This window comes from Anthonomus grandis, chromosome 2, assembly GCF_022605725.1.
Source record: "Anthonomus grandis grandis chromosome 2, icAntGran1.3, whole genome shotgun sequence".
Taxonomy (NCBI): domain Eukaryota; kingdom Metazoa; phylum Arthropoda; class Insecta; order Coleoptera; family Curculionidae; genus Anthonomus; species Anthonomus grandis.
This window is the reverse complement of record NC_065547.1, coordinates 5403315-5429304: the sequence shown is the minus strand read 5'-3', so window position 1 is coordinate 5429304 and position 25990 is coordinate 5403315. Positions and strand designations below refer to the sequence as shown.

General features: G+C 31.4%; 3 protein-coding genes and 3 non-coding genes across 7 annotated transcripts in view; 2 read left to right on the top strand and 4 right to left on the bottom strand.

The window, feature by feature from the left end:
* Positions 1–6793, bottom strand: part of LOC126746816 (uncharacterized) — an 82497-nt gene extending 75704 nt beyond the window's left edge. For both annotated transcript variants that reach the window (XM_050455218.1, XM_050455223.1), the window contains exons 1-3: positions 5997–6793; positions 283–486; positions 9–221 (exon numbers count right to left, since the gene is read on the bottom strand). In XM_050455218.1, coding sequence (XP_050311175.1) covers positions 9–221; positions 283–486; positions 5997–6755 — 1176 coding nt within the window. In that variant the 5' untranslated portion in view covers positions 6756–6793. The remainder of the gene's footprint in view (positions 1–8; positions 222–282; positions 487–5996) is intronic.
* A 44-nt stretch (positions 6794–6837) lies between these two features.
* On the top strand, positions 6838–7608 carry LOC126746861 (uncharacterized). The gene is made up of 2 exons (XM_050455253.1): positions 6838–7265; positions 7322–7608. The coding sequence occupies exons 1-2, from the start codon at positions 6902–6904 to the stop codon at positions 7549–7551; spliced, it is 594 nt and encodes a 197-aa protein (XP_050311210.1). The 5' UTR covers positions 6838–6901; the 3' UTR covers positions 7552–7608.
* LOC126746869 (mitochondrial fission process protein 1) lies at positions 7577–17533 on the bottom strand. Its single transcript, XM_050455266.1, has 3 exons — positions 17368–17533; positions 17180–17307; positions 7577–7952 (listed from the first exon to the last, which is right to left on the bottom strand). The coding sequence occupies exons 1-3, from the start codon at positions 17429–17431 to the stop codon at positions 7668–7670; spliced, it is 477 nt and encodes a 158-aa protein (XP_050311223.1). The 5' UTR covers positions 17432–17533; the 3' UTR covers positions 7577–7667.
* Positions 16558–16629, bottom strand: Trnae-cuc (transfer RNA glutamic acid (anticodon CUC)). Its single transcript has one exon. It is a non-coding gene; the product is annotated as a tRNA-Glu (tRNA).
* On the bottom strand, positions 16808–16879 carry Trnae-uuc (transfer RNA glutamic acid (anticodon UUC)). The gene has a single exon. It is a non-coding gene; the product is annotated as a tRNA-Glu (tRNA).
* A 273-nt stretch (positions 17534–17806) lies between the features above and the next one.
* On the top strand, positions 17807–17878 carry Trnap-cgg (transfer RNA proline (anticodon CGG)). Its single transcript has one exon. It is a non-coding gene; the product is annotated as a tRNA-Pro (tRNA).
* Positions 17879–25990: the final 8112 nt, after the last annotated feature.

The following is a 25990-nucleotide window of genomic DNA, read 5'->3' as shown; positions in this document are numbered from 1 at the left end:
TTGTTTACTTGAAAAACGATGCAGTTCGGTTTTGAGGTCACACCACCGTCACCAAGGATATACTGGTGTTCCCTCCTCCATATGTCCCGATCCTCCAATTTACTATCGAATTCTCGAAACTCTTCTACAAGATCCAGCAGGTTCTTCAGGTTTTCCGGAAGAACTTTCTGTCTGGGATTCACCCTCGGGACTATTGGGAATTGCAGCTTATCAAGATCTTTCTGGAAATCAAAAAATATACAGGGAGGTCAAGCGACTAAAAAATCAATATTTGGTTTGAACTTTTTTCTCCTTGTCCTGGATCTTCTTTTCCTTCTGCGACTTTTTTTCGCCGCCCTTCTTTTTTTCTTTTTTCGCGGGTTTTTCCTTTTTACTTTTTTCACTTCCGGCTGATTTTTTCTTTTTGCTCGGTTTTTCCGGTACCACTTCCGGTTCTATTATTGGCTCCACTGGTTCCACTTCAGGAGGCTTAACTGTGGTATCAATCTAAAACATTCTATGTCGTAATTATTTATTATTTTTAGTCATTTAACTTGAACTCTACTTAAAATAGTTCTGTAACACTCTATGCATGAATTCTATGTAAAAAAATTAATTCTAGGCTAGAAATTGACGCAATTTTGGTGAAGGGATATTTTTTTTACCAAAGTTTTTCAAGTATAACTCACAGACGTTTAGAGGTATTTAAGTGGAGTCTTCACTCAAAAAAAAAGGTGTTTTTTCAGAAATACTTTGACATATTAAACATTTTTATGGGTCAAATACTTTCTGAGATACCTCAAGTTTTGTCGGTTTATATAAAAAATTTGACACATTGCATTTTTATCTATCTTGGACATTTTTCCATATAAATTTCAAGCTATTTAATATTTTTTTGTAATTCTTTTACTGTATTGTGAAGAGTACTCTATGGATCAATTCAATGTAAAAAAAATTGATTTTACGTTAAAAATTGACTTAACTAGAGCAAATTTAGTCAAGGGTTAATTTTTTAGCAAAAGTTTGTTAAGAATATTGCTTTTCCAAGATACTAAGGTGCAATCTTCATTTAAAGAAGGGTCGTTTTCTGAAGAATAATTTGATATAAAACCATTTTTGTAGGTTAAGTATTTTCTAAGGTAGCACCAGTTTTACCGGTCAAGTCCCAATGCTCATCTGATTCGAGGTTTATATAAAAAATTTGACACATTGAATTTTTTATTCGCTTGGATATTTTTCCCTATAACTTTTAGCTATTTAAGATTTTTTTGTAATTCCTTTACTGTATTACGAAGAGTACTCTATGGATCAATTCTATGTAAAAAAATAGATTTTACGTTTAAAAATTGACGTAACTAAAGCAATTTTGGTTACAGGGTAATTTTACCTACTGACCTTTTCAAAAATAACTTGATATATCTTTGAGATATTCAAATTGAGTTTTCACTAAAAGAAAATACGTTTTCTGAAGAATTATTTCATATATGAACCATTTTTCTGAGTCTACTACTTTCTAAGCTAGAAGCAATTTAAGCGACCAAGTCCAAGTGCTCATCAGATTTGAGGTTTATGGAAAAAATTGACACTATGAATTTTTTAAATGTTCTTGGATATTTTTCCCTATAACTTCTAAACTATTTAAGATATTCCTGTAATTCTTTCACATTATTATAGAAAATATCTTATAGATGAATTATGTATAAAAACTTGATTCTAGGTTGAAAATTAATTTAATTAAAGCAAATTTGGTTTCAGTGTAATTTTACCTGCTGGACTTTTTCAAGGATAACTTGAGAACTTATTGAGATACTCCAACGAGGGTTTCACTAAAAGAAAATAAGTTTTCTGGAGAATAATTTCATATACGAACCATTTTTCTGAGTCTACTACTTTCTGAGCTAGAAGCAATTTAAGCGACCATATCCAAGTGCTCATCAGATTTGAGGTTTATGGAAAAAATTGACACTATGAATTTTTTATTACTTTCTAAGCTAGAAGCAATTTTACCGGCGAAGTCCAAATGCTCACCAGATTTGAGGTTTTTGGAAAAAAATTGAGACTATGAATTGTTTAACTGTTCTTGGATATTTTTCCCTATAACTTCTAAACTATTTAAAATATTCCTGTAATTTTTTCACATTATTATAGAAAATATCCTATAGATGAATTATATGTAAAAATCTTGATCCTAGGTTGAAAAATAATTTAACTAAAGCAAATTTGGTTTCAGTGTAATTTTACCTGCTGGACTTTTTCAAGGATAACTTAAGAACTTATTGAGATACTCAAATTGAGTTTTCACTAAAAGAAAATAAGTTTTCTGGAGAATAATTTCATATATGAACAATTTTTCTGAGTCTACTACTTTCTGAGCTAGAAGCAATTTAAGCGGCCAAGTCCAAATGCTCACCAGATTTGAGGTTTATGGAAAAAAATTGAGACTATGAATTTTTTAACTGTTCTTGGATACTTTTCCCTATAACTTCTAAACTATTTAAGATATTCCCATAATTCTTTCACATTATTATAGAAAATATTCTATAGATGAATTATATGTAAAAAACTTAATTCTAGGTTAAAAATTAACTTAGCTAGAGCAATTTTGGTTTTAGTTTTACCTACTGAACTTTTTCAAGAATAACTTGATATATCTTTGAGATAAACAAATGAAGTTTTCACTAGAAGAAAACACGTTTTTTAGAGAATAATTTCATATATGAACTATTTTTCTGAGTCTATTACTTTCTGAGCTAGAACAGGTTTGGCTCGCCAAGTCTCAATGCTCGCAGATTTAAGGTTTATGGAAAAAATGTACTTCACTATACTTTACCATAACTTCCAAACTATTAAAGATATTTCTCTAATTCTTTTACAATATTTTAGAAAATACTCTATAGATGAATTATATGTAAAAAAATTGATTTTAAGATAAAAATTGACTTAACTAGAGCAAATTTGGTTTCAGCCTAATTTTACCTACTGAACTTTTTCAAGAATAACTTGATACATCTTTGAGATACTCAAATTGAGTTTTCACTAAAAGAAAATACGTTTTCTGGAGAATAATTTCATATATGAACCATTTTTCTGAGTCTACTACTTTCTGAGCTAAAAGCAATTTAAGCGACCAAGTCCAAGTGCTCATCAGATTTGAGGTTTATGGAAAAAAATGACACTATGAATTTTTTAACTGTTCTTGGATATTTTTCCCTATAACTTCTAAACTATTTAAGATATTCCTGTAATTCTTTCACATTATTATAGAAAATATCTTATAGATGAATTATATATAAAAAACCTGATTTTAGGTTAAAAATTAACTTAGCTAGAGCAATTTTGGTTTCAGCCTAATTTTACCTATTGAACTTTTTCAAGAATAACTTGATATATCTTTGAGATACTCAAATGGAGTTTTCACTAGAAGAAAATACGTTTTCTGAAGAATAATTTCATATATGAACCATTTTTCTGAGTCTCCTACTTTCTGAGCTAAAAGCAATTTAAGCGACCAAGTCCAAGTGCTCATCAGATTTAAGGTTTATGGAAAAAATTGAAACTATGAATTTTTTAACTGTTCTTCGATATTTTTCCCTATAACTTCTAAACTATTTAAGATATTTCTGTAATTCTTTCACATTATTATAGAAAATATCTTATAGATGAATTATATATAAAAAACCTGATTTTAGGTTAAAAATTAACTTAGCTAGAGCAATTTTGGTTTCAGCCTAATTTTACCTATTTAACTTTTTCAAGAATAACTTGATATATCTTTGAGATACTCAAATGGAGTTTTCACTAGAAGAAAATACGTTTTCTGAAGAATAATTTCATATATGAATCATTTTTCTGAGTCTCCTACTTTCTGAGCCAAAAGCAATTTAAGCGACCAAGTCCAAGTGCTCATCAGATTTAAGGTTTATGGAAAAAATTGAGACTATCAATTTTTTTGGATATTGTCCCCTATAGTTAAACTATTTAAGATATTCCTGTAATTTTTTCACATTATTATATAAAATATCCTATAGATGAATTATATATAAAAGACTTGCTTCTAGGTTGAAAATTAATTTAACTAAAGCAAATTTGGTTTCAGTGTGACTTTTCCAACAATAATTTGGTAATTTATTGAGATACTCAAATATGGTTTTCACTGAAAGAAAACAAGTTTTCTGGTGAACGATTTCATATATCAACCATTTTTCTGAGTCTATTAATTTCTGAGCTAGAACCAGCTTTGCTCGCCAAGTCTCAATGCTCACAGATTTGAGGCTGAGACTGTTTTTGGATATTTTCCCTATAACTTCTAAACTAAATAAGACATTCCTGTAATTCTTTCACATTATTATAGAAAATATCCTATAGATGAATTATATGTAAAAAACTTGATTCCAGGTTAAAAGTTAATTTAACTAAAGCAAATTTGGTTTCAGTGTAATTTTACCTGCTGGACTTTTTCAAGGATAACTTGACAACTTATTGAGATACTCAAACGAGATTTTCACTAAAAGAAAATACATTTTCTAGGAAATAATTTCATATACGAACCATTTTTCTGAGTCTACTACTTTCTAAGCTAGAAGCAATTTAAGCGACCAAGTCCAAGTGCTCATCAGATTTGAGGTTTATGGAAAAAAATTGAGACTATGTATTGTTTAACTGTTCTGGGATATTTTTCCCTATAACTTCTAAACTATTCAAGATATTCCTGTAATTCTTTCACACTATTATAGAAAATATCTTATAGATGAATTATATATAAAAAACTTTATTCTAGGTTGAAAATTAATTTAACTAAAGCAAATTTGGTTTCAGTGTAATTTTACCTGCTGGACTTTTTTAAGAATAACTTAAGAACTTATTGAGATACTCAAACGAGGTTTTGACTAAAAGAAAATGCATTTTCTAGGAAATAATTTCATATATGAACCATTTTTCTGAGTCTACTACTTTCTGAGCTAGAAGCAATTTTACCGGCAAAGTCCAAATGCTCATCAGATTTGAGGTTTTTTGAAAAAAATTGAAACTATGTATTGTTTAACTGTTCTGGGATATTTTTCCCTATAACTTCTAAACTATTTAAGACACTCCTGTAATTTTTTCACATTATTATAGAAAATATCCTATAGATGAATTATATATAAAAAACTTTATTCTAGGTTGAAAATTAATTTAACTAAAGCAAATTTGGTTTCAGTGTAATTTTACCTGCTGTACTTTTTTAAGAATAACTTAGTAACTTATGGAGCTACTCAAATATAGTTTCTACTAAAAGAAAATGAGTTTTCTGGGGAACGATTTCATATATGAACCATTTTTCTGAGTTTATCACTTTTTGAGCTAGAACTAGTTTTGCCGACCAAGTCAAGTCCCTATGCTCACTTTAAGCAAACTTTGAATAATTTAACAGTTCTTGAATATTTTTCCCAATAACTTCCAATCAATTAAAGATATTTTAATAATTCCTTCAAACGTTTGAAATTAACTGGAAAATAATGGAAAACAACCACAATTTCAATTTGAAGGAATTGAAAGAATTTAAATACCAGAAACAAATTTAAATAAAATGGCTGAGATAACATAAAAAATGACTCCCAATGCTTGGAGCAGCATGGAAAATGTCTGGAACATACGAAAAATTACTTAAAAGTCAATGAGACACCAGAGAAACGTGAGATGACTTCAGACATCTGGATATCTAATAGGAACCAAGTGAAAATGACTTAAAATGCATGGAAGAAATATACCATCATTTCAAATGCCTGGAAGCAAAAGCTTCAATTCTCTGGAAAATAAGTAAAAATTTCTAAAATAAGATAGGAATACCTGGAAGACTATAATTTGAATTGCCTGGAGTAACATGGAGACTCCGTATGCCTGGACTGGAAAATGTTTGGAACATATGATAAATCATTAAAAAGTATACCAGAGAAACTTAAGATTACTCCAGATATGTGGAACAAAGTGGATAATAAAAGACACTTCAAGGATTAATTTGATGCAAAAAAAACACTTACTAAATTAACTTTCGTGCCAACAACGTCCATCCCTTCAACGATCCTCTCCATTTTTCTAGGTTGATATTCCAAATGTCTCTTCTCTTTCGCGACAATAGCCTTGTTCAACTTATACTCTTTCACTATTTTACAAATGATCTTCCTTACGTTTTCCTGTCTCTTTTTGCTCCTATTATGGAGGGTGTGATGGTAAACTTTGAACCTTTCGAGCAAATGTTTCTGTCCCACAAGACTTAGGTACGCATGCCCGCTTATGTTAAACTTGGCCGAGTACTTTTCCATTAAGTAGTCCGCGTGATTTCGCTTCTTCCGTTGCACCTCCTCGTTGGTACATTCGTAGACGCGTCTCGCCTCATTGATCTTCGATCGGATCATTTGGATGCTTTTCTCTTGTTTTTTCACTTCGCTTTCCACGCGTTGCCTCTCGGTGAATTTCTCGAATTGCCTCTTAAAAGCCCACATTTTCTTTTGCTCTTCTGTTAATGGATACTTTTCAACGGTTTCCCTCTTTTTTAGTTCCACTATGACATCGTTTATGTCGTATTGGGTGCTCTTGCAACGCTTGAATATATTCCTTTTGGCTTCAATGTATTCGGCATATTCCTGAGAGGTGACGAAGTCATTTATAAACTCTTTGAGCTCCTTGTCTCTGCGCTCCTCCTCGTTCTGGTAACATTCCAGGGCGGTATCTAGGATGAAGTCTTTTTTATTAGGGTCGACTTCTTCAGAGAACCCTTCGATAGTATCAAAGCAAGACATTTCTACGTCGTCAAACCTTTGTCAAAATTTCGGGTTTTCTGAACCTCTCTCACTCTCAACAATGACCATATTACCTGTGACAGGAATGTCATAATTATTTTTTTGTCTGATATACACACAACCGCCCTCACACGTTTAATAAATTAATGGAAGTCACTTGTTCTTTTTTAAGGGGGCACTTGCAAACTCACTATAAGAAACTGCTGGTCATATGCACCGCCACTGCGACAGTTTACCTGGTAAAAAAATACATGGAGAACAAACGGAAGCCGAAAGGCAAAAAAGAGAAAAAGAAGATCAGAGAGTTCCCAACCGTGGATCAAATTCAAAAATTTATAGAAAATTTGCCCTTTGAGGCTGTGAGGACCGGTAAGGCTATTACCCTTAAGGACTTACTGGGGGAGTTATCTGAGTTTAGTGAGGACGAGGACTGGAAGGAGTTGATTGCCAGTGTACACACAATGTATCAGGATCCAGAACAAAACGAACAAGACAAATGTGAGGATACAGGTGAGGACCTTTATATGTCGTTATACAGTACAAGATGCTTTTTATAATAATTTCAGTAAGTATTATGAGCATTTATGAAGATCCGAATGCTCTCAATATGGGTGGGGAGGAGACTACGGACGTGGAAGTAGCACCGACAACGGAAGAACTAAAACTGGACCTCGTAAATGGCAATCAGGGAAAAGGTGATGTGGAACTTAAGCGGGAAAAAGAGGAAGAACTTCTGGAAAATTTGCTGCTGGGCAAACAGGGCGAGGGCGACAAAGAGTCCAAGGAGCTAAAGTAGACTTATTTTATAGAAATACAAAATATATTTTACGTTAATAATAATAATAATGCTATATTGCTTTTCTTTTAATAACAATTGGCAGTGCAACAACAGTTTTACTAATATAAATGCAACTATTTTGGCTGGTACTTCCTGAGACTCTCGTCCAGAACGAGATCGACGAATCGATCAATCGGTTTAATGATGAAAGGTATGGCGGTGAGGCCTATCGCAGTTACAGCCCATTTTCTCGTGGTTTGGGGTAGAAATTCGCTTTTTTTTAGGGCGAAAGTCGATAGGGCGCAGATCCGGTTGATCGTCAGGCCTGGGATGGCCACTGAGGCCAGCAGTTGCCATATCAAGGTGTCCGCCGTTGTGTACGCCACTTTGGACTTGTGATTGGCTTCCTTAATGTTTTCCTGTAAATTTTCAACGGTTTTTTAGGGTATTATAGTGGAGTTTTAGCAGAATATTTACATGCCAGAAATTTAGTATTAGGTTAAAAATTAACTGAGCCACAGTAATTTTAGTTTCAAGGAAATTCGTTCAATAGTGTTTGTTTTGTGTATGGGCTTTTCCACACACGGTATTCTGGGTTGTGATTTTTGTTCTTCAATAAAACACCAATTTTTCGGTAAATAAGTGTAATTAGAAGAATTAAATAAAGCACTGCACTAACCGTACAATTCTGTTAATTGTTGTATAAAATATACAAATAAAAATTTTACAAAGTAAAATTCTGATTCTAACCGAATCTTGTGTTATATACTGTTTTAATGACCTGTTGGCCTGAAGTTAAAAGTGTGAATGTATATAAAAATATGGATGGAGTGGAGAATGTGGCTGTGTAAAATGCTTACATAATGAAACGTTGCATTTTTGATTGTAGGAGGATCTTTGTACTATTTGTCGGCTTTAGTAAGGAAATTGAATAAGCGGTTTTAAGAAATTAAAATCTAATAACTCTGTTTATAAAGCTAAGACCCTTTATAAAACTTAATATGCCGCCTGTAATAAAATATTAAATTTATATCATGCGGCTGGCGCGGCGACTAAATAAATTATAGTCTAAACATACCGCCCCCTTTGAAAGGGTTAACTTTCAAAAAAAAATTAAAAATCAAATAAAATAATGATAAAACAACCTTAGTAAAAAAACCAACTAAAAATAATAATGTTAAAAAAAAAAATGTGTAAAAAGTGAATTGAAATAATGTACATTACGAATATTATAATTAACAAATTGCAATTCAATATTTTGACTGCGGTGAAAATCTTATAAACTAAAAAATAAAAAGAGTAATGCTAAAATATTAATCTTAAAATTAAGTATAAGAACTTATTATACCACTACTTATGGTCTATGGGTAAAGCACAAATCTTCGTAATAGCACGTTTCAAAATACCGTTGTTTGTACGAATGTTCACTACACGCACTATATTATCTTTACCGGGAAAACACTCTACTACACGACCTAGCTTCCAAAATAATGGAGCTGTGTTATCGTCCTTTATTAATACTAGTGTCCCTACTTTAATACTAGGAAATTGAGTGCCCTATTTGGACCTTTCCTGCAAAGTATTTAGGTAACTAAGAGACCATCGACGCCAAAAATGTTGTACTTGTTGTTGAATACGCTGATAGATCGATAGTCTATTATCTGGTATATTTATTATATCCGTTTGAGGTAATGCTGTTAATTTTTGCCCAATTAAGAAATGCCCAGGTATTAAAGCCGCTAGATCATTAGGATCACTAGAAAGAGGTACTAATGGTCTTGAATTTAATATGGCTTCAATCTGAATAAAGACAGTTAAAAGCGATTCATAAGTTAAGTGTGCGTTTCCTACAATTCTCTTTAAATGAAATTTAGCCGACTTGACACATGCCTCCCATAGCCCTCCAAAATTAGGACCATATGGTGGTGAAAAATGCCAAGTTATTTGATTGATTTCTAGAAATTCTTGAAAATTTGATCCTTGTATTAATTTTTTAATAGTGTCTTTTAATTCACGCTCAGCACCAACAAAGTTAGTACCATTGTCTGTATAAATATTAAAACAAATACCTCTTCGAGAAATAAATCTTTTTAAGCAATTGAGGAATAACTCTGATGATAAATCAGCTGACAGTTCAAAGTGTGTGGCCTTTGTTGCAAAACATACAAAAATACAAAGGTAACATTTGACCGTAATTCTGTTTTTGGTTTTACCATCTTTTACAAGGAAAGGACCAGCAAAATCAATGCCAGTAGAAATAAAAGGTCTTTGAGGGATAACCCGATCCTTAGGTAATTCGCTCATTTGATTGCATGCAGGTATTGGATTTGCACGAAAGCAAATAATGCATTGACGAAGAATTTTTTGAACGACATGACGACCATTAATAAGCCAAAAATTTGATCTTATAGCTGACAATGTTGTTTGGGCACCAGCATGTAAATGCCTCAGATGTTCATATCGTATAATTAAAGTTGTGAAATGACAGTCACTAGGAATTAAGATAGGATGTTTACCATTAAAATCTAAATTTGAAAACTTCAATCGACCTCCAACTCTCAACAAGCCATTAGAATCGATAAAAGGATTTAAGCGTAAAATTTTACTTTTCCCTTTTAAAGGTAAAGATGCTTTAAGACATTTGAGTTCATCAGCAAAATAATGATTTTGAATTAATTTACATAAGGTAATAGTAGCATTTATTAGTTCTTGCTTAGATAGAAGACTATAGTAACGTAAACCCTTTGATTTGGTTTTTGAATTATAAATAAATCTTAAACAAAAAGAAATGACCCTTTGAAGCCTTGTATAAGATGAAAAATTATTAATAAAAGTGATGTTACTTTCAAATGTGGTTAAGACGGTTTGAGTATTTTGTTTCACCTCTGGAACATTCGATGAAATATTAGAATGTAAATAGGGCCATGTTTGTTCTTCATGTTGTAAGAATTCAGGACCAAACCACCAAAGTTTGCAATTTTTTAATGTATCTGGGTCTAATCCTCTGGATATCATATCAGCAGGATTTTGTTGGGTTGATACATGACGCCATTGGGAAAGAGTACTGGACTGTTGTATTTATGATATTCTGTTAGCGACAAAAGTATTTAATTGACTGGGTTCTAAAGCTAACCATGATAATACTATACTAGAATCAGTCCAAATGATTTATTTTGACATGTTGAATAGCATTTAATACCTTTGAAGATAGCCTTATGAGTAGCAAAGCACCACATAATTCTAAGCGTGGTAAGGACAAAGTTTTTAATGGCGCAATTCTAGATTTAGCACAAATAAGTCGCACTACTACATCCCCAGAATTATTGCATGATTTAAGGTAGCAACAAGAAAGAAGAAAGAAAGAAAGAAAATGTGCTATATTACGTAAGACAACAAAATCTTGTGTACAAGCATCCTAAAAACTAAAAAATTCCAAATTCACTTTAAATTTCAAACAAACATAACTTCTAAAACACTTTACCATAAAATTTACACACATTACCAAAATTAATCATAACAAAACAGATTGAGAAAAAAAAGCATCTTTTTGATAAATTTCATTAAAAAATAAGTAAAGCTGTCAATAAAACAGAATTTAGAAGAAGTAAATTACATTATTTAACAGGTAACAAAACTAAAACACTAAAATGATGTCAGAGCACAGGTTAAAAGGTATCATTAAAAAAATCGTCAAGGCTATAATATGCCCTGGATAATAAAAGTGATTTTAATTCCTTTTTGAATCTCTTAACTTCTAAAATTTGTCTGATCCGTAAGCCTTTTGCGAAGCATCACTAAAACCGTGAAATTCCATTGAATTATAATTTAGACAAAAGATTTGCCTAGGAATTTTAATCTGATTTATTAAACAAATTTGCTCACAAAAGCTGATCCAGGTTTGATGTAGATCCATTGAAACACTTTCATCCCAATTAAGGCCTAATTGCCATAAAGACTGAATAATAATTTTAGCCCTTACAATGCAAGGACCAACAAGATCCATAGGATCGAAAATTTGTGAGGTACTTGCCAAAATGGATCTTTTAGTTACTGGATTACTACTACTATTAGGAAGACAGATCGTATACTGAAAAACATCATCTTTGGCATTCCACGTAATTCCTAAAGTTTTTGTTATGTCATTTTCTGTAAGAATCTTTGCTTCTAATGGGGAATTTGAAAAGTTATTAAGAAGGGTATTATCACAGGCAAACCATTTTCTAAGATTGAAACCTGCAGATTTTAAAATTTCGTCAACTTCCTTGATGAAAACTTTTCCTTCTTGAATTGTGTTCGAACCACAGAGCCAATCATCGACGTAAAATGATTTTAAAATTTTGTCAGATGCTACGGGAAATTGAGCTTGATTCTCGATAGCTAGCTGTCTTAGACAACGAATAGCTAAATGAGCTGCACTAGCTGTGCCATAAGTAACTGTATTTAGCTGATACTCAGCTAACTCATGAGAAGGATCAAAACGCCAAATTATTTTTTGAAAGCATCGATGATTTTCCTGAACTAAAATTGATCGGTACATTTTTTCTATGTCCGCTGTGAACCCATACCTGTAGGTTCGAAAACGAATTATAATATCAATTAAATCATCCTGAATCTTAGCACCCACTTTCAAGGTGTCGTTAAGAGCTAAACCACTAGTTGATTTCGCTGATCCATCAAATACCACTCGAAGCTTAGTAGTAGTGCTCGATTCCTTGAGAACAGCATGGTGTGGAAGATAAAACCCTGTGTTTATATGAGTTGATTGATGAGAAACCTTGGTCATGTGATTAAGTTCAAGATATTCCTTCATGAATGCATGATATTGTAATTTGAGATCAGGATTATTACTTCTAGTGAAGTTTTTTCTCAATGTTATAAAATCTTTTTAGGGCAATGTCATATGAATCCCCCAAATTTGCAAGATTTTGTTTAAAAGGTAAACTAACGACAAATTTTCCCAAATTATTTCTATAGGTAGTTTCAACAAAATAGGTTTCACATTCTTGCTCTTCCTTAGACAAAAAATGTCTTGGCTGACACTCTTCAATTTTCCAAAAAGCTTCTAATTGATTTTGCAAATCAGATGTGTTAGATGTAAATAAATTGCACACGGAGGAAAAATTTTCCAGAAAATTAAGTAATATGGGCCCTGAAACAATCCACCCTAATTTTGTTTTTTGCACAATAGCGCTAGAATTCTGTAATTTGATTTGCCCAACACTCAATAAATTCCAAAATATTGAAGCACCTATCAATAAGTCAATAGGTCCATTTTGATTAAAATTTTCATCGGCAAGAACAATGTTTTTAGGAATTTGAATGTTTGACATAATAAATGACACATCGGGTAAATTCTTTGTGATTTTGTCTGTGACTAGACATTCAACATTTTCTAATGGAAATGAATTGATTGATGATTTGAAATTTATTTTTACACTTTTATGTATATTTGTCACATTATTGCCAAAGCCTTCCACTGAATGTCTTATATTTGAGCTTGGTAGCTTAAGTTTATGAAATAAGCTCCTTGTAATAAAATTTAATTGAGAGCCACTGTCAAGCAAAGCTCGACAAAAGTGATTATTACCGTATTTATCTTGAATTAAAATACAAGCTGTAGGAAGTAAGATGCATTGAGATTGAGTTTTGGTTGATAAAGATGTATTAATGACAGATAAAACTTGGGAATCATGGTTTTGTGATTCAATAGCGGACTCTCGAGGCATATTGGACTCTGAAACGACTTGAATATTATTAGGATTTTATTTATGTCCTATAAATGGTTTTGGAAAATGCAATAAAGTATTATGTTTCAAAGAACATTTTTTACATGTTGCAGTACTGCGGCACTCCTTAACAGAGTGACCTGGTTTCAGACAATTTGTGCAAGCTTTAAGTGCACGAATCCTGCCTAACCTATCTTGGATGCTGAGTTTTAAAAAGTCACCACATGAAAAAATAAAGTGATCTTTTTTACAGTTTAAACAAGTTGAGGAAGCTATTGAATGATTTGAACTGCGGTTTTGAGGCTTGAATTCGGATTTATGTGAGGTTAAGGAAGATGCAATATTTTCTAGTATTTGACAACGCTTATTTAAAAATGAAAATAAATCATCCGTAGTAGGCGTGTCTGTATTAATTTTTAAAGAAATATCTTCCCACTCACGTCTAGTAGAAGGGTCTAATTTAGATTTTATATGAAATATGATAAAACAGTCCCATTGCTCAACAAGTAAGCCTAATGACTTAAGAGCTCTAAGATGTTGATTTGCATTATCAAGAAGACCTCTGAGTAAAATATGAGATTCTTTATTAATTGGCTGAATTTCAAAAAGTGATTTCATATGGGCTTGAATTATGACCCGTTTGTTTTCATACCTCTTGCATAAAATATCCCAAGCAACATAATAATTCGACTCAATAACCTCCAATGAGAGAAGAAGTTTGGCAGCATCGCCTTTCAAACATGATTTAAGGTACCAGAATTTTTCAATATTGCTTAGTGATGCACTATTGTGTATCAAAGATTTATAAGTATCTGAAAATTGTAGCCAAAGCTCATAGGAGCCATAAAATTCTGGTAGTTTAATTTTGGGTAGGTTTGAATGGTATTGCAATGATGCGTTTTGGAAATTTCGCGGAATCGACTCTGCGATCTGGGATTCCTGATCTGCTTGATGAATATCTCTGAGATGTTTATCAATGATAGTTTTAGCCAAACCTGAAGATTCAAAAAATTCATCCTCAAAGTCAATCCTAAATTGTGAGTGATCCTTAGAATCAAATAATTCCACATCACCCTGAACTGATATAAATTCAGGCCATAATGATTGTAGCCGTTCTAACCTGACCTGTAATTGGCCAATTTGATTTGGATCAGAAAATGTATTTACAAAATTTGTAAATCTTGAAAGAGCATCAAAAATTCTATTTCGTGCTAAAGAGAGAACTCTAATTTTAACGTTTAAGTCCTCTGATGAGGATGATTGTGTTTCAGGCATTTTGTTAAAAATAAATTAATTCAACGTTAATTAAAAGAAAAAAAAATAAATAAATAAATCAATAAAATTGTTTGAATGCAAAAATAAAACCAATTAATTATGCTTCTGTGTAAAAAAAAATAATGAAAGTGTAAATAAACTAAAGATTGTAACACTATCCAACAACACGTACTACTCAAAAATAATGTGCTACTCGAACTTTTATGATATATGACGTCGATGAACCTTTTCCCGCTCTTGACCTATATATCCTAAAGTTAAATAAGGTAATGTAAATAAAAAATAAAAATGATTAACGACTTAAACTCGGAAAGTGGGCCGAAGAATCGTCAAGTAGTCCTGTAGCGAAGTGAAGTACCTAATGTTGTTAAATTAGTCTGCCTCTGGAGCGGCTAAAAACCCGGAGATTCACTGCGTCGTCGAAAGCGTGTCTCAATGCCTGCCAATTGGTACCCCAGAGAAGATTGAAATGCTTGAAACCAAAATCAAAAAAATCTCCTTTTTTTGCTTAAAGGACAAATTTTCTGGATTCGGATGCTGCTTGTTTCCTTGCGTTCACAATTTTGCATGAAACTTGGCGATGTATGTTGCGATATATAAAAAATTTACCTTGTCGACTGCTTGGTATGATGTACGTACCTGTGACTTCTGCCTAATATAGGTATGTATACCTATCTGCTGTCCACCAATCTGCCTATCCACCAATCTGCCAATCCGGCTCGAAGGACCATGTTTTGTGTATGGGCTTTTCCACACACGGTATTCTGGGTTGTGATTTTTGTTCTTCCATAAAACACCAATTTTTCGGTAAATAAGTGTAATTAGAAGAATTAAATAAAGCACTGCACTAACCGTACAATTCTGTTAATTGTTGTATAAAATATACAAATAAAAATTTTACAAAGTAAAATTCTGATTCTAACCGAATCTTGTGTTATATACTGTTTTAATGACCTGTTGGCCTGAAGTTAAAAGTGTGAATGTATATAAAAATATGGATGGAGTGGAGAATGTGGCTGTGTAAAATGCTTACATAATGAAACGTTGCATTTTTGATTATAGGAGGATCTTTGTACTATTTGTCGGCTTTAGTAAGGAAATTGAATAAGCGGTTTTAAGAAATTAAAATCTAATAACTCTGTTTATAAAGCTAAGACTGTTTATAAAACTTAATATGCCGCCTGTAATAAAATATTAAATTTATATCATGCGGCTGGCGCGGCGACTAAATAAATTATAGTCTAAACAGTGTTTTTTAGTGTTTCAAAAGTTTTTTTTTCAAAGAATTATTTAAAGTTCTTTTGAAGTACTTAAATGTAGTTTTTACTTAAATTAACTGAATTTTCTGAGGAATAATCTCATATATGAACCGTTTTCGTAGGTGTAGTGCTTCTTACAGCTAGACCCAGTTTTGCTCCCCAAGAGCCGGATTAGTGGTAGTTGGAATAAATGTTTTAATAATTTTTACAAATTTCTTTCATATACCTTCTAAAATATTTGTATAATTTAAAATTCAAAAATTTGAAATTAAAAAAAAAATATTTTGCTGTTTCAGGCCGAGAAGTACACCATAATAGGCCTAACAATCGTGTCTATGCACCCTCTACAAGCCATTATTGGAACTAAGCAATTCCAATACGGCGCATGACATTGATAATTATAATTATAATAATGATATTGATAATTATACATAATTATATTTTATTATGGAATTTGTTGTCTCTATCCAATAAAAAATAAATTATTAACTAAATATTATTAAAAAAAATTAACCTATTAACTTGAGAATCACCAGCCATATTAAAATAATTAGTTTCCTTTATAAGCTATAGGGGGCGTAATAGGCAGGGGCAAATATAACGCCTACGATAGAACATAGGAGGGCCAGAGTTAAGCTAACCGAAATGTATGTATCTAAAATATAGTTTTTTTAAGTGAGACACTGAAATGTCATTCTTATAAAACTTACTTCACGTAAACTTTTATATAAAAAATTACCAAAAAAAATTAATAAAAAATATATTTCCGATACCGGGAATCGAACCCGAGCCTCCTGGGTGAGAGCCAGGTATCCTAGCCACTAGACCATATCGGATCACGTTGACTAAATCTTAAAAGCCGGTTATAAGATATCACTACTCATAATTGGAACTTGTTATTATAAATTATAGTAATTACTATTTTGTTGCAAAAGAAAGTTATTATAAAATAATTAATTTTATTTTACAATAATAACGCAGAGAATTATTAAAAAAAAATATTAAAAGAATTTCTTCCGATACCGGGAATCGAACCCGAGCCTCCTGGGTGAAAGCCAGGTATCCTAGCCACTAGACCATATCGGATATGGTATAAAATTCTCTTTAAACTCTACCAAACTATCACTATAATAATCATGAAAATAAAAAAGATAAATAATCTAAAATAATAACATCAAAAAAAATAACTATGAAAGTAAATTTCTTTTATGAATTTTTATATAACACGTATATTTAGTTATTACGTTACTAGAATTTACTGCATACGTTATTCGACTGATTTTTATTGGACGTGTGCAGCTGGTTGCCTACAGCGTAGCGTCATTAAAAAAAAAACAATTATTTTATTACTATTACTGTGATTTTAACGAATAAAACCCCATATACCTTATAAGATTCCACACTTTTATGTCCGGTATCGGCCAAAACATACAATGTAGCGATCCCATAAGTGACATTAACCCATTTCGCTCCGATTATCGATCTGAAGGCCTCCCCTACCTCGTTCGCGTAGCCTAAAAGCGAAAGTGTTTATTTTAAACTCGTTTTGATATTTAAAGTAGTAACGTGCTTACCTAAATATCTTACAGGGGTGTCCCTGAATAAATCAACCTTTTTATCTTCACTTAATTGGTCCATTTCGGTGACTCAATGCTGAAGAAATCACTCTAAAAAACATCTGACGATGTACAACATTAAAGACTACGAGGGCGTTCGAGAAGTACATATATGAATCGTAATGGTGATTTCGGTATAATTTATTTATTGGAAAGTGTTTATAATTATCGCTTATTGATCAAATAGCCGCTGTTATTCTCGCTTTAATAATAAAATAACTTATTTGTTAGAAGGAAATTTACGTGTTTTTTTTTAAATTTATTATCATTGTGTAGTGCTTGTAGTGTATTCTTTCAACATAAATGTTTTAATGCAACATTCTTATAAAAAAATTGATATTAAGCATCAAATATGAATCGACACTTTATGTATAACTAAAAGGTTCTAATTTACAACGGCCTGTTGGTCTAGGGGTATGATTCTCGCTTCGGGTGCGAGAGGTCCCGGGTTCAAATCCCGGACAGGCCCGTTCTAACTTTTTTTATTTTTTATAATAGCGGAAATAAAGAAAATACATAATTATAAGATTATTTAAGTTTGTTTTAATATTTTTTAGCTAAGATATTATTGTATATTTATTATAAGTGAATATAAATAGCTAATGAATAAGGTACAAAATCGGGCTATAGTTTGCACGTACAAATTGCTACATGCCTACAGAAAATGCTAATGTACATTAACGTAGGCTGATAATAAATAATACAGTTTCAATTTGGGCCGTCTTAGAAATTAAATTTCCCGCGCTTTTTTAAAATTCAAATTTGGCGCCGAATTCATCCAGTTAATCAGGCCACCCGCATTTTTCTGTTCTGTTATCAGTATGAAAAATTAAAGTTCCTACTTCACGTATTTATTATATGGCACTTGGGCCTAACAGATCCCTGTAATACCGCCTTTTGGACAGTAAAATGGCGCGACATTTGAATTTCCCAAGCTCTTATAACCATTTTGTATCTCTTACAGGAATTTTTGACGTAATGCTTTTTTTTCTTTAAGGCACTTGATTTCATTTTTTTAATTAAATTTATTCCAGGAAAATCCCTGGAAGACATAAAAAATTACGTCATATGTCTGGAAAGATTATTTAATAATACTGGAAGACACAGACCAAATATTGAAAAATGCCTGGAATAAAATTATTTTTAAATTCCCTGGAGTCAATCGCTGTTTTAAGGCTGACCTTGTAATCTTTGGCAGATAACTTTGGCTCTACTAATCCGAGGATCATGAAATAACTTTGTTTTGAAAGATAATTAAATTGTCGACAATTCTTGTAGATTCCTTAAGAGCAAATGCGCAGCGACACGCATCTCAAAATTGAAATATCCCATATTTCTAGACGATGTAAAGCAAAACCACCGACTAGGAAGGCAGCAAGCGGCCGTTTTTTATTGAAGCCGTCAATGTATTACGTATGTATTCTTTCGCATAGGGAAAATTCTATCGCGCTCTTGCTTCCACAGTCTAGCGACACGCGGCGACACACAGGGATGGGTTTTTCACATAAATTATACTCGTAATTCACTTTGTTTTAGCTATTGATTGAGCAAGATATTTTTCTTTTTCTTCAGCAGATTCAGGGCTTGTTGGCGTGTTTTTTTAGTTAAAAACTTTTTGGTTTTTTATTATAAATTAGTGTGTGTTATTTTTTTTTCATTCGGTGTTTCTTTTTATACAGAATTATGGGTACTTCAAGACGAGTAGCAAGAAATACTAAAATAAATAGAAAACTCGCACAGAAAAAGTATGTATAATCCTTAAAAGTATAAATAATTAAAGCTATAAATCTAATTAACGGTTTGTAACAATGTATAAAGTTAATATGAATTAAACATTATATTATTCAAACTTTTTTTATGATTACCTACTTTAAGTCACACCATTTTTTTGTTTATATTTTATTGACGAATACCATTTTACTATTATTAGGTATAGATGGAAACCAATACGATTGCGTCGAAGGTTAGCTAGGCAAGAAGATCTAAATGAGTAAGTAAATTAGGTAAAAAATATATGTAAGTATTTTCAAACAGATAATTCTAAAATAGCTTTTTAATATTGGAATGATTTTAAAACAGTTTTTTTTAACAAAAATACTAGATTAATAATGCATAGATGGTCTAATGAAGCATGTACAGGGTGTTTTCAAAGTTGAGTCATTTATTTTAAGGGGTGATTCATCAGGTGGTTTTAAGAAAAAAAGTTCCTATAAACATACAGGTTTTACAGGTTCTACACAAAAGGTTTTGTATGTAATGCCCGACCATTTTATCTGCGCCTCCGAAAAAATTGAAGGGGTCTGATTAATCGTTTAGCATCATTGTAATATTATTCCACAAACAAAACAAATATTTTTAAATTGATATAAATATATACATACATACTCTAATAAATTTAAAAATATTTGTTTTGTTTGTGGAATAATATTACAATTATGCTAAACGATGAATCAGACCCCTTCAATTTTTTCGGAGGCGCAGATAAAGTGGTCCTTTTTTTGATGATTTTGACCCACATGTATGTAATTAAAGTAAGCGCCATAGATATTTGATTTTGGGTCACCCCCCAAACAATGCTTTCTACCTGCGATTTTATTGTTTAGCGACCTTTTCTAGGATTAAGCAAAATCAATTATCTCTGGGGCTTACTTTACGAGGTGTAACTTAAGTACGTAGTCAAACAACTATTTCTTGTGTAATATAAGGGTAAACAATTTATATAAATATAAATGTCCCCGCTTATGCATTGTTTTCAAAATAAGTAATATTTCTAGGACATTTTAGGTGCAACATTTTTGCTTATTCGAGCGTCAAAAACAAATTATATTCTTAGGTTTGTTTTTAAACTTCGTTAAATATTTTTATTAGTCCCGCTGTATTTTATTTATTTTGCTATGGCAATAAGAAATAAAATCAGTCAAAGATGGGCCATTCTATACTCTGGTGTGATTCATATAAAATTATAATGTAGTTTTTACTTACCATTAAATATTTTAGATCACGTACAAAAGAAGTCCCGAAAGACGTTCCTCTGCATGGTAGAAGAATAGTAGAAATAAGCTATTTTATTCAGCAAATTTTAAATTTCCCGCACCATGGCCTATTTTCATGCACGGCTAATATGATTTATGTAATCAAGGAAATTCAAGAAGGTCTCATTTCCACATTTATTCTGAGATGTAAAGGGTGCTGTATAGTTCATTCCATAAGAATCGAGGATACCAAGAAAAAGACATTTAATACAAATGCTGCCGCTGTTAATGGCGCAGTTTCTATAGGTGTTGGGTTTAGCCAAATAAATGAGTTATTTGGGCTAATGGATATTCCTTCATTCTCAATTAGAAAATACAGGCAGGCTCATGATGAACTAATAGAAGTTTATAATGAAACTGCTTTTGCATCAATGATAGAAGCGGGAGAAAAAGAACGCATGTTGGCACTTGCCAATAAAGAAGTTAGCGATACTGGAAAACCAATGATAACTGTGGTTGCAGATGGTGCATGGTCCAAAAAATCGTATAAATCAAACTATGCGGCTAATTCTGGTGTTGCTGCTATTATTGGATATCGTACTAAAAAAATTTTGTATCTTGGCATTAAGAACAAATATTGCACTGTATGTCAGCTCTCTGGGGAGAAAACTGAGCACTTTTGCTACAAAAACTTTTATGGTCCATCAACATCTATGGTGGCCAATACGGTTGTAGAGGGCTTTCAATGCAGTCTGTCCATGCATGGAATTATTTATAAGTATTTGGTTGCTGAGGTGACAGCAGCGTCCACAAAAAAATTTTAGAGAGTAGGCCCTATGGGGACTTGATTGTGGAAAAAATTGAGTGTAGAAACCATCTGCTTCGAAATTACTGCAATTTGCTTCGGAGCCTAGTAACAAAAAAAACAAGTTCTGAGGGAAAAGCAGTACCTCCGTATTTAAGGCAGCATCTAAAGTCTAATATATAAAGGTTACGAGCTGCAGTGGATAAAGCTGCAAAATACCATAAAAAAAGTGACGCCGATCTAAATACTAAAATTACAAATCTAAAAAGAGATATTTTTAATAGCCCGTATCATGTTTTTGGGGAACACGACAATTGTTAAGAGTATTACTGCAGTAAGAACGGAAAAGAAGAAGAAACTAACTTAATACCATCCATGAGAGCATGCGGCCTCCTAAAAGACATTGAGGCTTGTACTTTTGGGCCTAAATATCATGCTAAAAGTCTCTTGAAATATTTAAACAACAATTATTGTAAACAATATAACAGCATTGTGGCTAAGTTTATTGGTGGAAAACGTATAAATTTTACTGCTAGGGGAAGTTATGAATTAAGGCGTAATGCTGCTGCTATATCGTATAACACAAAAGGAAATTTTCACACCTATGTTTATAAAAAAATTACAGGATCAAGCCCCTCCTATTATACGAAGTTGCTTGTGGAAAAACGGAATGCTCAAAATAAACGTTTTCAGAAATTCGCAAATCTTAAAAAAGAGAAAAACCTATTTTCTAAAAAAAAATGTAAGAAAAACATAGAAGCTAATGAAAACTATGGACCAGCGGCTGATAAAATTGTGGACCCCAAAGAATATGAGAGAATAAAAATAGAGTTATAAGAAGGACTAAAAAAAATAAACGATGAAGCGCGGGAAATTTATAACAAAACGGTACAACAGAGGTCTTGCGATGATTGGTTTAGCGAAAGAAGAAAAAGAATAACGGTGTCAAATTTTGGGAGAATCTTTAAATTAAGAGCCACAACAAATAAAAACAAAGTTGCAAAAGACCTGATATTTAATAAGTTTTTTGGAAACCAAAGCACCAAATATGGAGTAGAACATGAACAGACTGCAATTAAAGAACTTTCGGAATGCCTTGAAGCTGTCATTAAAGAGTGTGGTATTTTTATAAGTTTGGATTATCCATTTTTAGCAGCAATACCGGATGGTCTAATTGGCGAAAATATCTTAGTGGAAGTTAAGTGCCCTTATTCGGCCAGACATTTATCACCTCAAGATGCGATTAGCCAAAATATTATTAAATTTGCAAAGTTTGAAAATGAAAAATTAATTCTAAATCGCAATCATACTTATTATTTTCAAGTCCAAGGGCAGTTATTTGTAAGTAAAAAAAAGTTTTGGTATTTTGCGGTTTGGACCCCCAAAGGTATAACTTATGAGAGAATAAAATTTGACAAGGACGTTTGTGATAAGATGTTTCCTAAACTAAAAGAATTTTATTTTGAAAATTATTTACCCATTCTGGTAAACGAAATAATTGATGAAGCCTCAATTTCTTAAGTTTAGGTGCCAGATAATATGGTAGTAGCTATTAATAGGTAATATCTAGTTTTGACATTCTACCTTTAGTTTTTTCTTGTAGTAGGTATATGAGCATAAGTATATTATGAAGTGGTTGCTTTTGTGGGTACATTGGGCGACAACTAAAGAAACCTATTTGTTTTTTGCCATTGTTTGTAATTTATTTAATTTACCTAAAAATGTGGCTCTAAAAATGAAAAGATCTAAATTTGAAGACTGGAAGCCTTTTAATCGTTATAACCCTTTTAGCTTAGAGCCTTATTTTTATAGAATAATTAAATATATTTGAAACCTTATCCAGAAAATAAATAGTTTTCCTTACTTGTTGACCATTAGACAAAATCAACCACTTTAATTTTCTTTTTATTTAAATTTATTTTGTGTTTATATTATTAGTATTATTATTATTTAATTTGTATGTTATTTGTACAAATTTAAAAAAAGGTAGACGAATTAAACAAAGGGATTATATTTATCTTTTTATCTTTTACTTACCTTTTGTATAGGATTGCCGAAATTTGAGCCTCATCATTGGCATCTGTGAGACCGTAAAATTCATCAAGGTCGGTTAAATTATGGCAAAGTTGCGTAATTTCACGTTTATTTATTAAATTCTGTTTAATTTGTTTTCAATCCGGATACGTTTAGAAATGCCTGGAAAGAAGCGAAATTTAGAAAAATCTATTTAATTATTTTCTAAACTTATTTTCTATTTAATTTTTAAATAATTTGCACTTTTTCCTTGCTACATGGTGGTGTTTTTAGATTTTCAATACGGCGTTTCATCTTTTGCCGACAATAATCAACCTTATTTCTTCTTATAAACGCTATACATATATGTATTTTTAAAGTCTTTTTTAATACTACCTTTTTATTGATGTATTGCATCTATTTTTGTCTTTCTCTCTTATTCTTTCTTGGGTTTCTTGTGCCCAAACCGCTTTTTATCATATATTCATAAAATAAAAAGTACTTTTAAAATTGTAAGAATCCAATATAGCGCCAATAGCGCCCATAAGAAAAACAAAGTTGATGATTGTCGCAAGACGAAACGTCTTATTCAAAATCAAAAAACACCACTATGTAGCACGAGAGACGTTACAAAACTGCAAATTATTTTAAAATCGGATATGATAAATAATTTATGATACCTTAATATCTTAATAAACCTTATGATAAATAAGGTAAGGAAAAAATTTTATCTATTTTTCAAAATTTCGGGGTTTTCCGAATATATCAGGATTTTTAAAATTTTAAACAGAAATTTAATAGGCGACAAAGTACGCAACTTTGCCAAAATTGCGTTGCAAAAAAATGTACTTTATATTATTGGGTAATATACAGGTTGTATTTGAAATTGTCATTGTTTATTTTCATAACATACGCAATTTTGCAAAGAAATTTATCTCATATTTAGTATTATTAACCTTATTTCTTTTATTTTTTTTGGGATTTAAATAAAATGTAATTTAAAAATTATTCTTATTTTTTTAAGTCCTATTTATCATATTAAAAGAAAAACACCAATTCAAAAAACACCCTGTATATAACGCTCAATTTAAATTAAAATTAGAATTTTAGTTTATATTATAGTAGTTTATACTTATAAGGATAAGTTTATGTATTGCTATAATATATACATTATGTTCGTAGAATCCTTACAAAAATACAAAAATTTGTACAAAATAAAATATTTATTTTTGATCTTTTATTTTTTTATTTATTTTCCAATATTTAAAATTATATTTCAGCCCGGCTCTGATAAAAAAAAATATCATCACAGCGAGTTAGGAAGAGTATAACCTAATGACAAGGATGCAACATTTCAGTCAGGATTTCGTTGGGTTTTTGATGAGAGAAAAAGTGGAAAATATAGGTTCGCTTTGGAAGTGAATCCTCAAGTTATTTTTTAACCAATTTTAAAAATTCTTTTTTTGTTTAAAACTAAAAGCATTGTGAAGTGTTGGAAAGTTAGTAAGAACTTAAAATAAAAATTTGAAGTATTATTTATTTACAAATGAATATTGGCTTTTTTTTCTTGTTTTTTAAAAGGCCTTTTTGTTTACTTATGTGGCACCTCATAAATATGGATTTAAAAACATTTATAGCATTTAAGTTTGTTTAATCTAGAATATGTGAATAGGCAGTTTCTTATTTATAAGTATGTAACTAAATATCTGTGTGTCCAGAAAAGTCATAAATAAATACTTAAGTGCCCTATTTAGTTGACAGATGTAGGGCCCCGGCACTGAATAATAGTTGTTTGGGACTGAAGAGAGTTTTAGTTTTAAGTTGAGACTCGGAAAGTAATTGTATTAAGATTGTGCGAACCATTTTTGAGTTTTAATTAAAACAGTTAGTTCAATAATCACTGTTTTATTTTGCCCACAACACTTACATTTTTTTCGAACTATAAAAATAACTTTCCAACACACACACAGATATTATTTACAATATGATGTTTGAAATTTGTGAATATCTTTATTAGTTTTTTTGTAATTCACTTTAAAAAAATCGTTAAAAAAGGCCGATTTTTTCGTGAGCACATTTGCTCTTAAAGTCTCTCAATGTCTTAGAAACGCCGATATTCACCCTGGAAACTTTGTAAGCATTACCAAATATGAAATGACAAGGAAAATGACTTATACGGCATTAATTCTTGCTTTTGTTGCATATATGCATGAAGGCAATAAATCTCAAAGTGATTATCTTTAAAACAACCTACTTTTTATTTTGATTAATGGTGCCGGAGTTACACCTATTTGAAATTTGACTCAATCGTTGCCTCAAGGTGCTGATCTCATTTTTACCAGATAACTTTTGATCTATACTGATTTCAGTATCATGAAATAACTTTATATAATAATTTTACAGGCAAAAAGAAATTATTTCGGAATGTTCCTAGTCCCTGCCTTATGCACCAATCATGTTCTTGGAATATGATGAAAAATTACACAAAGTGCATATTTTTCTTATTTTGTACCTTACAGAAACTTGAATTATTTTTTCCAGGCGTTTCAAAAAGTATTGGATTTTTCTGGAAAACGTGAAAAATTTCATCAAACTCTTGGAAGATACTCAAAAACACTTAAAACCATGACTATCAGTGCGACAGTTGAACCGACTCAAATTGCTCATAAATCATTGAAAACACTACACAGAGTCTTTCGGAATATTCTTCTTGATAAAAAAAAGAATGTTCTTGGAATATTGTTACAATTAACTAATATTTATTATTGGCACAGAAAGAAAACCACAAATA